Genomic DNA, 15,629 nt, shown 5'->3' with positions numbered 1-15,629 from the left:
ATGCATTGAATATCACTGCTTTCCTGCAGCCCTAGGACAAGAGAGCAGTACTGATTTACTCCTAGAGCAGCACATTGCAAGGGAAAGGGTCAAAATCTTGCAATTTTCCTTTTTTTTTTTTTCACTGTAAGCAGCCCTACAGCTCAAGCAGCAAATGTGCACTTGCACCCTTAAGATGCTAAGCTCAATTTAAATTTATCCTTCCTTTCACCTACCCGTTTTGTCCACCTGCCAACTAGGAGGAAGAGCAGGTGTATAAAACAGCAGCAAGCAGCTGTCACAGCAGATAATTTCACCCCTTTTTGATTACTTCTTGTGGGTACAAAAAAGTGCACCATGATGTAGCTCTCCCATGTCTTCCTGTTTCTCATCGTTTTAGAGGTCTGATGAAGATGCAAAATCAAAGCGTTCTTTAAAGTGGAGTTATACCTAACAAATCCAAGAAATCCAAGGCAAGGGATTTTTATAGTGTTACAAATGAATTACTTTCAATTAAAGTGTTAATTAGATTATTCTTATAATTTATATATTTTGTTTGACAAGCATGCGTGTCTATGTGTACCAAGAACTACCTCAATCTGGTAAGTAGCTATTATGAAAACAGTTCTTTAATAAATGACTTCAGTAAGAAACAAGAATATTTTACTCCACAAGGAAGCAGGTCTCTCTGAGACAATTTAGAACAAAAGACAACTTAGTGATCATAAGCTGCTGCATCTCCAACACTAAATTATCAAAATCATAATTTTTATATTCAGTTTCATGAAGCATCTGTCTAAAATATGCCATATTTGTTAATGTTAGAACTGTAATCTCAATTGCACCTATTTTATTGCAAATTTCAGTATGATTTTTGTTTTAGTAGCCATGCAGAAGAATAAAATTGCAACATTTTTCCTCCAGCCATCAAAGAAATCAAGACATTGTAAAGAACTTCATATATTTCTTGACTTCAGGACTCAAATATGTATCACACAAGAGATTGAAGTTCTTTAATTTTATATTCAAGCCTGGGGTATTTTCGGTAATGATTCAAATCTTGCTACCCATGTTTTGTTCTAATACAAAGGAGGGGTGCGTTAGTCTTTGCTGATAACAATGAAGTACAGCAGTGAACGAAAACAATGCTGCTGCTGAAACTGTAAACTGCATCTTAGTTAGTTGTCATTAAATACTTTGGTATCTTCTTCAGAAGTTGATTACAATCAAAATAAGCCATCTGCAATTTTTTTCTGAAGGGAAGCATTAGCAGTCTGTTACCATATGATAAAGTCCAGCCTCACTTCGAATAACTTGAAAGTATCTAAGCCAAGCTTTGAGAAATAGCAGAAACAAAGAGTGCAAATAGAGTGCATGACATTAACACCTAGTCTACACCATCCACTTTGAAAAAGTAATGTAATTCACTTCCATTCCTTGCAAAAGTTTAAAAACTTACTTCCATTAATTTTTTTTTCATATAAACTTAAATTAGTTGACACTGTCCCTCATTCTGACACTTGACAAAAAAATAAAAAAGAGAAAACTTCATTTGTCATTCATTGCACTTAATCACTTGCAGCTTGGTCTTGTTTTAAAGTAAACATCTGCCATGCACTGCTCTTGCCTTTTCTGGATGTCATTTCCTTATGTAAGCTGGGTGCAAAGAAATGTGTCTGCAGACACAATGCTGCAGGATCATGACAGTTTAACATACTAATGACAGCATGCTAACAATGCAGTTTGTTTATGTCACTGATACTAATAAAGTATCTGAACCTAAAAGCTCACACAGCTGTTAAATGTTTCCATGTTTTGGTTTGTGGTTCTATGGGCAATTTCTACACATATTTAAATCAACTAAGGAAAGAGAGAACCTCACAAAATTAGATCAAAGTCTAGTTGCTCTGCTTACTTTATATTGTCCAAATGCTTACTTTTGAAATCATGACCAGAAACAAAATCATACTCAATTCTAATTCTCTTATTTCTAAATTAATAATGCCATACAAACTCATATTACTGAAAATTTTACATTTCATTATGCCTTTGAAAAGAAGTTATTTATCCTCAAAGGATCCTGAATACTTAACAATATAATGAGCCAAAAAAACTGGAATGTTCCTTTTGACACAATTATTCTGCTCTTCATGCATGGATACACACATATTTATGCTTTAAGTACTTAAATATAGCATCCTTAGTTTGTAGAAAAACTAAAAACTGAGATACACATTGAAATAGATACTTCTAACTACTAACTTTCTCAATAGCTTAACAGATGCCAAAATGAGGAAAGATTTAGACCAGAGATTATGAAAATGTAGGATCATTTGAGAATAATAAAAGTAAATGGTGGAAAATGTTAACAGCAACAGCTGTGAAAAGAAATTATGGAAGATTAAAAGTATAGAAGATAGCAACAATAGTAAAACAGTTTAAAATTTAAATTGCTTCAGAAGAGAGATTCTTTAATTATGGTTTCTGGAGATATTTCAGTAATAACTACAAAAACAGTGAGGTATAGATACTTACAATTATTTCAGTATCCTAAGAACCTACTAATACTGTAAAATCATAGACAGGAAAATTATAGCAGATCACACAACTGGATGACCCATGCTGACTTTAAAGTCTATAATGACTTTTTTTTAGGTTGTTCACAGAAGAGCAATCACAGGCATATTTAGTGGTGAAGACAGATGCAAAGGTAAAGGACGTTTCCCTGCAGTGTAGCTGGTTTGTGGCAAAATTCAGTTTTGCCCAAAAAGTCTCAGACAGCAAGAAGTAGATATAAGTAGGTATATCTATTTTACATTTTTTTTTATTTTGTATCTGAAGGATGAATGTTTGTATTATTGCCATAGACACTGGTACCCAGTGTTGGAAACAGCTGAAATGTTGGGAGACAGAAGAAAGGGTAGTATCACTAATACTGTGCTATATACCATTCCTTTAACCATCCATAGCAAATCCCATTCTGCTACCAGAATCAGCAAAGTGAACAGGTAACAGTTGCAACATGGCAGAACAGTGATCACATCAACATCAAACTGCAGAGACATGTGGCAGAAAGCACAGTATTTGTGCAGTGCTGAAATACAGGTTATGCAGAAGCATCTGGATAGAAAAGCAATACATAAAGTATGTCTGACCACTGAACAACATCCCAAAAGGTTAAATTCCAAACAACATCAGCAATTTCAATGTGCTGCCAAAACTACAGCATGAGAACAGGCATTGTATTCTATTAGGATTTTAAGTTACTGTTCATGATGTCTCTCAGCCTTTTCTGATACTACCAACCCTGTAAAACAGGGCTCCCAGTTCAATACCCCTTTGAACTCTAGAAAAATTCCTTTTCCAAAAGTACAATATTCCAACTCAAGACTCAACTACTCAGACAAACACCAGAAGAAGACTTACCGTCATTCACGCAGGAAGTTAGTTAACAAACTACAGGCAACATCTGGAATTATTTTATTATAATTATAATTAATAATGTATTATGGTGATTACGGTTTGGCTGAGAACAAACAGGCCAGCCTGAGCTAGTCTGAGATAACTGCCAAATCTTCTGCACATGTGACAGATGGTGGAAGCATTTTAAAGACTCCCTTTGCACAAGAACTCTGTGTAACGGGGGCTCAGATTCAACACAACAGCAAGGTACTGAAATGGGTCATGATAAAAGCACGCTAAGCAGCACAAGCTACCCTTAAAGCTTTGGGTTTCATCTGAAGACAAGGTGAAAAAAAAGAATAGCACATTCAAGAGATGTGAGGGGAAAGTGCTTGCACAACTTATGTTGACTGTTGACTGATTAAAGTGAAGGAAACAGTGGCTTTTGATACACTGCACTAAATCTGGCAGGTATAGGGGGAGGGAGGACAATGGTTGAACTCAGTGGAACCATATCCCCTTCTAAAAGGGCCTATTTAAACTTCCCTAACAATTTTTACAGGCAACACAGGGTGGTTTGGAAACACTGCAACTGACTTTTCAATAAACCTTATTCTTCCCAAGAACATAATTAATTCTATGTGCTTACGTCTAATATCTTTTGGCTCATCTTACTTTGAAAAGGGTTTTGAACTCCAAGAACGTTCCTCAAATACTCCCTCTAAGAGTCCCAGAAGGCAAAGGCTAGAGTGTAGAGGAGGAAGACGGAACAATAAATGAAAAGTAATATCATACAACTGAGAACTCTCCCAGTCACATCCCAAGTTACACCCGCTGCAGAGAATCCATCTTTCTCTGTAATTAATTTCTTATGGTATCTGAAGAAAGGTAAGTTGCAAGGAATAGGCATTTATAGATCCAAAAAAAGAGCCCAATCAGAAAAAAAAAAATTAAAAGAAGAACGATACAACCCTTGACATCTGATGCTGCCAGTGTCCCTTCAGCCTTTCATTGAACCATTACAATTCTTGCCCTACAACAAGCAAACGTGCTGTATTCATTTCTACACCAATGTGCTACCCAGAGCAGTATGCAATCAACACTTAAGCCTTGGCTTATGTTGCATTCATAAATTTAACTTTTAATGAAGTTGTTCAAAGAGCAATTTAATATTATTCTGTGGATGAACCCTCTCAGGCTAGGTTTCTGCATGGAGATCCTTCAACCTTTTGCTTTTTGGCAAGAAGTGGAGATGCAGGTGCTACTGAAACCAATTTAGAGTGGAATCAAACTGGGGACCTGACTGTCTTTTTAGACCAGTTCCACAGCCTCAATTTCAATTAATTATTCCTGATTTATCCATGAAATGAGAATCAGTCTGAAAGTATACACTTCCCAGAAATGGCACTACCCTGAAAGATATCATCAGCCCACCTATCTGAAGAATAATGTACTGCCAGCTCACAAAAAGAGAAAGTTTTAAAATATAACCAGAAGCCTTAATTTAGGTTGTCAGAGAAAACCCAAGTTCAGTTTTCATGAAGAACATGGGGTTGCTGTCAGCAAAAGTTGCTGGCTCTAGTGATGGACAGAATACTGAAACTTCTCTCCTAGCTGCTAAATGTAAATCAGGTATTTGCAGCATCTAATTTATTTTCTGCCTGCACAGAGATGTCAGCAGAGTCCTTTACAAGAGAAAGGCCAGGGCAAATCATGCCAATTATGAGAAAAGCTTATACTAATGGTACCATATGCAAAGCATATGTCCTTCATATACCTACAAGGATGATAGGAGAATAATCCTCTTTCATGGAAGCTCATCATGCCAGTGACAAGGCGTACCTTGAAGCCTTGACACAAACCCTGTTATTTTCTGTTCAGAGTAGAAAAAATAATATCTAAAATGTTATGTGAGATAAGATGAAATCTCAGGTACCCATGCTGTCGTGAAGGACCACAACCTATCCTGCCAAAGGAAGTGAGAGTCTCAGCAATCTCTGTATTGCCTTTTCCCAGCTGATTTCATATCACAAATGTTGACACACAATGTTGAAGATCAGTGTAAACAATTTTTTGTGCGTGTGTTTGACATTATACAGGTTTGTTGTGATCCATTTTGGCAAGTATGTGTTTTGTTATCATCAGAACTCATAAAAATATTTCATTTTTTTCCACTTCCTAACACCTTTTTCCTGCTTCAAGGAAGCATACATTTATACACACACACACACAAAAAAAAATCTATGTCAAAAATGATTAAGGTAAAAACAAAGCATTGAAAGGTCAGAAAATGCCAGAATTGTTTGAACATCTGTAATTTAAACTCCTCATCTCCTCATGCCTACGCATTATGATAAAGTTTTTGATTACGTGATAGCAAATAGCATATTCCATGACACCCCATTTAGAGGGTCCAGAAGAGCACAGGAGTCTAGCTTTCATTCTTTGTGTAAAGGAAAGCAGTCACTACAGAGTAAATCCTACGTCACGTCTGTAGGCTTTAAGCTCAGAAACTACTTTGGAGCTCACTCATGCAGTTTGTTAATGTCAAGGGCAGTTTGCAAATGCACCGTGAAGACAGACTATACTAAGATTTCACCTGTTGAGATAAAATAAATCCTTCCTGAATACACATGAATTTCTTTTTTTTTTTTTCTACACGCCTTGTATCTCGCATAAAATTGGTCAACTTTTCACTCAAGACCCAAAATAATCTCCTGACAAATTTGAAGTCCCTGCTCCACAACTTGGCAAGTGATAGACTCGGAGATGAAAGACTCAGAAACAGCAGAGTAGTTTTTAGCACAACATTTTTAGCCCGTCTGACAAAGTTGTATAAACAAACCAAAACAGATTTATGTATTGGGAAATGCTGGACAATCTCATTAATTGAGAACTTGTGATAGTCTCCCTGTGGTTTCACACGCAAAACATGTATGTACCTGCACACTATATAGAACAAATTAACACATACATTACTAAATAACAGTTCAAAGCAAAACAAACACAAAGTGATTGAGTGGCATCTAGAGTTTGAGGAATACATAGAAAAATATTGAAATCCCTTAATTTGGACCTCTTTTTTTTCTCAGGGAAATGTGCGTGGTGTGAAACCTGGGTGTGAATACTGCATGGTGGGAAGAGCTCTAATAACTTCACTCCCAGGTGAAAAAAAAGATATAGAGACATACAAAAATGTGGGCGTTAGCAACATTCTCTGTCTTTAACTACATGACTCCCAGCCTCTAAATTTGCCACCCTCTCTCCCACTTTGAGATTAAGGTTCTATGTTCTCACACAGAGAGCTCCACTAAAGTCCCTCCTGCCCACATCTCATTTCTCATTTTCTCCTTCTGTTACTGCCTGAGTTCTATCCAAATTATTTTCTTAAACGCCTACTGTACACTTTCTCTGGTCTTTCCATCACGTCAATGCCTGTGTTCCAAAGAACCAAGCTGTGTTCATTTGAATTGCTATCTAAAATAGGCTTTTTCTGCAAGGTCAACTAATGCTAATACGTCAGCTAAAGCAACCTTCTTTTTTAAGTAACTGATTCTTTAGATGAAAATTATATTTTTTATCCTGACGCATTGCATGCACTGTTTAACTAATGCAGACTATCCCTGACTTGTGTCACAGCCACATTTTCACCAGAAAACTGTGAAAAGTAAACATTATAACATACCTAGGTTAATATCCTAGAACTACTTCAACTAATTTGCTGAGTTTGTAAAATCAGAGCCACTCCATGAACCTTTTATCCCTTCCTGATTAAGCACTTTTTTTTTCCCTTAAAGGAAACTAGATTTTAAAAAGATGGGACTGAAATCAACCCCCTAAAACTGAAGACTGCCAAATTTCACAGCTGCTCCATATCTCTATGATGGTCTGACCAAAACCTCAGAGCTGACAGCTCTAAGTTCTGTAAAAGCTGGGTTATGAATTTTTATTTCTCAGACATGGATACAAGCCACCAATATGAATCTACTTTAAGCTCAAGGAAAAGAAACAGAAAACACTTGTCTAATCTGAAGAAGTACTAGTGGGAGCGTGTTTTTACGCTCACACCCATATATACACGTATAAGGTTGTTTCTTTTTTCACACTGCATAGACAATGGGACACAACCCCACTTCTCACTTCCCACTGCTCACGGGTACTGCCGCCTTCTGACAACCCCAGAGAGCAAAATGGGTGGAGAAGACCAGGTTTCTGGTTCCAGCCAACTCCAAATGCATGTTCTGACACACATCATCAGGCACACGCAAGCTCTCTGCTGCCTAGAGACCATGTGTATTTTCCCTTTGCCCATCAACTGGCAAGGCAACCTGTAAAAACCATGTCCCATTTTGGAGATTCAAGACTGCAACTTAGGTCTGGGCTTCTTAATGTTTTCTTTTACATCTCCAACAATAAATTCTTCCTAAGTCCCATTCCCATGTGAGAAATTCTCTTTTTCTGCACTCATTGTGGTATTCGGCATATTGTGTTCTCGGAAACTTAGCTTGTTTTCTCTTGCTATATTACTTAAGAACAAAACAGTGATATACTAGCAGGTATGAAGGATGAAAAATATCTGTAAAGCTTAGATAGCTTTTTACTTAGCAAAATACTGTTACCTGTCTGCATCCACAGTCACGTCATGAACCCCTCTTTGAATGACGTCTCGAGAGGCAGCTAGGTCTGGTATTCGGTTCAGACTTCTTGTATATAGGTTGAGTCCTCCATCTGTCATGTACCTGAAAATAAATGTGTGGTCAATCTGTGCGAAATGCAGCCATCTGGCAACCATATTTCACTCTAAAGTTAATGGACTGTGGAATTCAAATGTTTAAGGTATGGCCTGTCCTATTAGATTATAGACTTATACTAAATACTGTCACTTTGAGTGCCCAGCGCAGGGAGATCAGATATGTCCCTGTTTTCTAGGATCATTTATCTTTTTCTGTGACGGATTACAGGCCAACTTGTTTTATTAAAATGTACTTAGATGGAAACCCTCAAGTATCTTAAAAAAATTTAAGTACATTTTAAGTACTGTAGCTTTGTCAAATAATAGCACAAGACGCAAGAAGCATAACTCCAGTTAAAAAAAAAAAAAAAAAAAAAGGAAAAAAATCAGTAGCATCCACCTAAATGGGAACAGAAATTGAGAACCCAAATCTGTAGGCCCTGCTGGGATGCAATAGTTCAAATACGAAAGAGATACCCACTAAAGCCTTTACAATGACATTTAAGAATCTTTTTCTATCTTCTATCTTCAGCTTGATTCCTATTGCTTCGCATTATAACGAATGACTAATAAATCCAACAGTGAGTATAGTGCTGCTTACTCACTAGAGAACCGTTAAAAGTTTTTGAATTTCAAGCAGCAGCAATAATTTCTGGAATGCCTGCCTACAGTTTAATATCTCTATGAGAGGCCTTGGTTCTTATAACTGAGCAGTACCACAAGCCTGTCCCACTCTCAACACCTGTCCATCATTTTTTCAAAGGATCTTTCATTATGCTGTCTTCCCTCCCAGGCTCTTGTTTTTTACTTTTCCCTCTTGTAGTTTTTGGTAACTTTAATGTAGCAACCTAGTACAGAGTTTGCACAAATTTATTTGTGAAGGACCACTCACACGTATGGCACTTAACACAGAAGTATACATACAGAAAAAAAAATTGTATACCTCAGTGAGCCTGCTCAAAACAAATTTACAGGCTTACTGAAATAAGTGTAGTCCCAATGCTAGGATGATGGATAAAATGATCTACTAGAGTTCACTTCCAATTTGAGTAATCTTTAACAGAAGTTCTCCTTGAGCCATGAAATGGTGCCACTCAAATCCATCTTTCAGGTGAAGCGTATGTCCATGTCGTGGTTTTGTTAGTGAGGGGGGGGCCTAAGGTGGTAGCTTCTGTAGGAAACTGCTAGAAGTCGCTCCCCTTTGTTCAGTGGACTCGGCCGGTCCTAGGGCGGATCTGCTGCTGGCCAAGGCCGAGCCGATTGGTAGCAGAATGTTCCATGATAACGCCTCTGCGATAACATATTTAAGAAGGGGAAAACAGAAAAAAAGAGAGAAGAGAAGATGTGAAGGAGCTGAGCGGGGGCGGAGGCGCAGAGCGGGAGGCGCAGGCCTCATGGGCCTTGCAGGCCTCACACTCTGGCCTCTCACCAGGCAGCCGACTGGGCCTGACTCGGTCCAGCCCGGCTGCAAGAAGTGGAAAGGAGATGAGATATGAATAAGATGTAAAAAAGATCCTGAGAGACATCTACCAGCCTGTTGTGAGGAACGGCTGCAGACGCCAAGGTCAGTTCAGAAGGAGGGGGAGGAGTAATGTGACTCCTGGCCAAGATTCCCCTGCAGCCTGTGGTGACGACCATGGTGGAGCAGGTTCTCCCCCTGCAGCCCATGGAGGTCCACGGAGGAGCAGAGATCCACTTGGAGCCCGTGAAGGACCCCATACCGGGGGAGGTGGATGCCTGAAGGCAGCTGTGGCCCGTGGAGGGCCCGCTGGGACAGCTGTTCTAGAGGGACTGCACCCGTGGAAGAGATGACCCACGCCGGAGCTGTTCCACAAAGGACTGTGGCGTAGGGGTGGGACCCCACAACGGAGCAGGGGAGGAATGCGAGGAGTTCTTCCCCCAACCATGAAGCAGCGGCGTGAAACAACATGTGATGAACTGACCACAACCCCCATTCCCTCTTCCCCCCTGTGCCGCTCGGGAGGGGAAGGTAGTAGAGATAATGTTAAGCTCGGGAAGAGGGAGGGGTGGGGGGAGGTTATCTTGTTCTCTGTCTCATTATCCTGCTGTTTGTAGTAATAAATGAATAGTTTTCCTCAAGTCAAGTCTGTTTTGCCCGTGACGGTAACTTGAAGGATTTCTCCCTGTCCTTATCTCAAACCTCGAGTCGTTTTTCTTATATTTTCTCTCCCTGTTCTCTCGGAGGGTGGGGGGAGTGAGAGAGAGACTGCGTAGTCTGGTCCTGATCGGGGCTGAACTATGACAGTCCAAGTATACAAATATTTAATAACTCTACACAGACTCCCAGGCACAAGCCAAAGCACACACACAATGCTGGTGCTCCAGATGTTCTGTTGGCCCTCTCCCTGCAGTTCCTTCTGGGAGCTGGTTTAATTGAAATCAACTGTCCCAGAGACAGTGGGGCCGATACAGCAGCCCTGGAGCACCAGCCTCCACTCCCACGGTTCGGGGTGGGTGAGCTGGTGCAGATTTTGAGAGCAAAGCTGTGGTAGCGTAGCCCTGTGTGACAGCCACAGTTTGAGACAGCATCATGTCCTGGGTGGCAATCTGGATGAAGGCAACCTCAAGTGTGTTAAAACACAAAGGGTTGGTTTGCTTATTTTTTACTAAATTCTAAGGCATTTTATGTACAGGTAAGATTTGACCTGCAGTTCACCATGGGATTTCTGAAACTCTGCTATCTGGTGTCTGCAGAAGGAAACTTCAGAATTGTTTTCAAAGGTAAATTAAGAGTCATACTCATGCACTAGACTTATCCTTTTATTAAAGACAAAATTCAGACTTTTTGACAGATTATTTAGCTGGGGGTGAATTATGCAGTAGATTCCAAGCCTCAGGAATTATGTATTAAATTTACGTGTGGTTTGAATGCAATCCATTCTATATGGATTTTTTCCTCTACAAGTAAAACCTGAATGGAGAGTCTTAACAAGTGCAAAAGGACTTCCTCACACTAATTTCTAATTACTGCTGCATTCCTGTCCCCAAGTGTTTAAAGTAATTAAACTGAAAATGGAAGAGGCATAAAGGAGATAAGACTTTATATGCCTCAATGAATCCTGAATTTTCAGAGCTTATTAACTTGTTTTTAACATTTACTGCACCTAAACATGTTAACTGAGCACATTGCGACTTACTGTCTATTGAGTCACCCTTATTACAGATGCAAAGAAAAGTCACACAAGACGACTATATTAATTCTCTAATGCAATAAGCTAATTAATACAACCCATCAGGCACTGCACAGGATTCCCCTATCTTTTTTTTTTTTTTTAAACAAACTCATGCATCCATCAAAGGCAGCATTTATATTTCCTTTACGATAAAAGGAATGTCTTCAGACATTAAAGTATCAGAATTTTCATCCGTCTTTTCTCTGTTCTAGCACACATGAATATGGCATCCTACTCAACAGCCACTAATGCTGTGCTGTGGACAACCTTGTCAGCAGTGCTCCGCTCACAGATCACTGAGACAGTGCACCAGGGAGATAGAGGAATATGCTTTCTTTATAGCTACGCTTTTTCTGGAGATCTATCTTTGGATGGTGCTTGAGGTGAGACACTACTCTAGAGAAAGCTTTGATCACAGACTTACATTTGCCCTTAGGAACATATCATATCCAGTTTCATCAGTCACCATTCTCTAATCACAACTATACTTCAAACTAAAAGATTAGATTGACAGCAAGGGTCCTAAATTTATACAGAGCAAAGTAGTGTGGTGTGACATGGCCATATACTCTATGGGACTTCTGTTCAAACCAATGCTAACTCAGCCACTAAGCAGTCTCAAGGCACCAACATTTCCACTAAAACAGTATTTTAGGCAGCACTCAACAGTAACTTAAGTATGAGTACAACAGTAACAAGGCTTTTTTTTTTTTTTCAGTGATGCTTTAGGAGTTCTAACATACATAGGAGTGAAGTGACTTAGGTTCACAAAACTGACATAAGAATTTTTAAATAGCAATCCTAAAGGTCTATCACATAGACTACACTAGAAAATATCTCAAGTGGAAACAGAGAATGTTAGGCCTGTCAGCAACTGCTTTTCATTCGCTGCATCCAATACCACATCTACCATCTCAAATAAAACATAAGAATACCAAAAGAAGCCTCATCCCAGGGAAAGCAGTGCAAAGATATCGTTTACCAGAGAATTAAGAAATTCCAGTAATTCCAGTAATAAGAAATAACTGTACTCTTATCAAAGTTCATAGCAAAGTCATCTTGATGTTAAAGCAGAAGAACTGAATTTGAAGGCAGTTGAGAACACCACTGGCAGCTTAGGGGCTTATTTTTGGTTTGTGTTTTTTTATGTGTATATTTTTAGGTGGCAACCATAATACAACTTCCACTTGTGTGCCAGAATTTGTTAGGAAAATCCTATTAAACCTGCCAATCATGCATTAGTTCAAATGGGAAAAAGTACTACTTACCCACTATTGATGTCATCAGTTCGGAGGCTTTTCCCAAGAATGTCCCCGTCGCTCATGTAGCCGCCAACGTCAACTTCAGAAGACATGTCCAGATCACCACTTCCCTTCTCACTCATGTCAATCTGTGAGATATTTCCCAGGCGAGAAACAGCTGCTCGGCGAAGTGGAGTGGTGTACATGAATCGAGAAGGGTCTGTGTGTATGAAGCGACTTGCGCTGCTGCGAGGATAACCACTGCCCAAAGATGGGGCATCTCCTGCCTGCAGCCGAGGACTGGCCTGCCCTAGCCTCCAAGTCATCGGGGTGGACCGGCTTGTCAAGCTTGGTATGCTTCTCCCATTCACCTCAGTTGTCACAGTGCTGTCAAAAGTTGTCTCCAACGTGCTGCCAAACAAAATGGAGAAGTCAGTGAACTGTGGCTATTTCTGTTCCTAAGAAAGAAGGAAAAGCAAAGGCTGGAAGAATGGATATTTTTTAAAAAAATTCAGTGCGTGTGTGTGTGTGTCTGCATGTGCACCCATGTGTTTATGTATACAATAACCTCTACTTATAAAATAACTGAAAATAAATTTTATAGGCTTCTAAGTAGATGTATATGAAACAATAACCACCTTCATGAATGATTGTATAAGACATTTTGACAGGAAAATATATTAAAGTCACATTTCAGTTGTTGAGGCAGTCTAGCCAACAGTATGGTTCGTGTCATAGCTAATTCATTCAGCAACTAGTAATATTCTCCTACAGTACACATTTTTAGCAGTCTACAAAAAAACCCCAGTATACCTGTGGCTTATCTGGGTCCCCCTAAGGCTGGACATGGTTTCTTCCAAATTCTGTCTCAGGTCTGCTATATTCTTTACAGTTCTCATTCTTCTTGTTTCAGGGTCTTCCCCTGGAAGAAAACAGAAAAGCCAGCGTAAATCTTAGCGCACACAAGCATATGAGGTTGAATGAAGTCCACACATGCATACACAGCTGACAATACACACATATGATTGCAAATAGGTCTGTCCCTTCAATCTTTTAAAAAACAAAACCTCATCCTTTCAGTAATAAAACACACATATGTTTATAAATAACATGTGGTATGTAAAAAACCCACTGAAAAGAGTCCTGGTGAAGCATCCCTGTTAGGGGCCAAATCTATTAAAGAAACTCAGATTTACAGCGTTGGGATTTTTATCCTCTGTAATCAAGGCACGATGCAGCCCCAGACCACTTGATACATTACACAGCCTCTTTTTCCTCCTTGACATTTTACATGACTTGGTAGGAAATAAAGCCACAGTAAATCTGTGTCTGGAAAGAATTGGGATGACTGTTGCAACAACTCTTCAGTATGCACTTAACATCCAGGCTATTTCAAAGCACTCAAAGGCAGGCACTTAACAAAGCATCTTTCCTGAACTGTAATGGTTTGCTGAAGGGGGAGATTATTCTTCATATGAGATAAAAATATTATTCTTCTTGGGATAAAAATCTGAACGCTCTAAACACATGCGTCATTTATACAATTATGGATTTTAACAGCCTTCAGAGATCCATTGTGACAAGCTAATCTGGTGTCTTGTGTAGTGAAGCCCACAAAACTTCACCTGGAGCATCCTGAATTATGTTTACTTGACATGATTAAAAAAAAAGAAAAAAAAAGTAAAAAAAAAAAGTTATGTGTTACAAAAGGAAAATGTAATAAGCCTCAGAGCAACCTCCAAACTCATATATGAAGATATAGCAATGCATGTTTTCTAGCATATCCATATATCAAACAATTTCCGTTCATTTTTCTTTTGGAGAGTAAGAGAATTTTGAAAGAAAATCTGTTATAAAATCACTGATTTGTTCAAGGCTAATTTTCTGCTTCTGGCTGTGTCCTATATCTGTTGCTTCAAATAAGGTTGTCAAGAAGTATCATTATTCTAGTTTTATGTACAACATTGAACTTGGAGTGCAAACAATTTATTTTTGACTCCATAAATGATTAATTTAATGTCATACCTCACCTTGTTAATTTTACTCCTCATTCTGGAAATATTATCATCAAGATGGTATTGTACAACCAGTAAAATTGTCTCTAGTATTAACTCTAGATTTCAGCATTCACACCCAGAACAAGCTTTTAATCTAATGTTGGAATGCTTATGACATCAAGAAACTGTTTAATCTATGAAGACATCTAACAGGAGATAGTCTGGTGAATTTAAACTCAACATTATACAAAAATCAAGATCAGAAATCCAAGCAGAGGCAAAATACCTTACAGCACTATGCTATTTCACATTTGTAAGATGTGAAATACACACGCAGATACACATCTTCAAGTTGCTATATTTCTTACTCTTTGCCACCTTTCCTCCTCCCAGGTTTGTGTGTGAGTTTATACAAGATACAAATTCAACAGTGGTGATGTCTCTGAGCAAAAGCATGGTGTGCCACTCGAGTAGAGCTTGCAAGAAAAGTTGCATAGGACAGAGAGCTGGCAAATATTCAACGTGGCGCCAGAAACAATGACAATTTTATATTTAACAGAGTATTCTGGAAAAGTAAAGCAACAAAAAAAAATATAATCCTAAGAGAAAAAATCCTGGTAAAGTAAAAAGATCTCAACACAACATCTGCTTGAAGGCATGGGAAAAATATAGTAAGGCTGACTTGCAGCAAAACTACAAGTATGAGTTTAATATTGGCTAAAAAAGCATTGGGTTAATGTATACAGTGACATTTATTTCAAATGTAAGGGAGAATCTGCAGAAGCAAACCCTATTTGAACAGTGGTTCACTTAAGCTCCTTAATTTTAAGTTTTGACTAAAGGATGCAGCCTTTGAGCTCATCAACAAACCAAGCAGATACTGCACCCTGTTCTGCAGCCGAGCTCCTATTGCCCAAATACTCTGCAGATAGACAAGAAAAAGCCAAACTTCTGACATTAAATGGAAATAAATTATTCCATATACATTCCATATACCTTTTATTTCTTCCCTGATAGGCAAATGATGCACGGTACTAGCCAATGTACCCTGCGGTTGTGGTTTAATGTCAAGCTAGCTTTGACA

At 38.8% G+C, this 15,629-nt stretch overlaps 1 protein-coding gene across 7 annotated transcripts in view; it reads right to left on the bottom strand.

Annotated features, from left to right (window-relative positions):
* Positions 1 to 15,629, bottom strand: part of NAV3 (neuron navigator 3) — a 275,097-nt gene that overhangs the window by 99,804 nt on the left and 159,664 nt on the right. For all 7 annotated transcript variants that reach the window (XM_086749670.1, XM_086749690.1, XM_086749711.1 and 4 more), the window contains 3 exons: positions 13,362 to 13,470; positions 12,576 to 12,959; positions 8,001 to 8,120 (listed from right to left, as the gene is read on the bottom strand). In XM_086749670.1, the coding sequence (XP_086605796.1) occupies positions 8,001 to 8,120; positions 12,576 to 12,959; positions 13,362 to 13,470 (613 nt within the window). The remainder of the gene's footprint in view (positions 1 to 8,000; positions 8,121 to 12,575; positions 12,960 to 13,361; positions 13,471 to 15,629) is intronic.

Source organism: Chlamydotis macqueenii, chromosome 1 (genome assembly GCF_036417535.1).
Source record: "Chlamydotis macqueenii isolate bChlMac1 chromosome 1, bChlMac1.mat, whole genome shotgun sequence".
Taxonomy (NCBI): domain Eukaryota; kingdom Metazoa; phylum Chordata; class Aves; order Otidiformes; family Otididae; genus Chlamydotis; species Chlamydotis macqueenii.
This window is presented reverse-complemented; position numbering and strand designations above follow the sequence as displayed.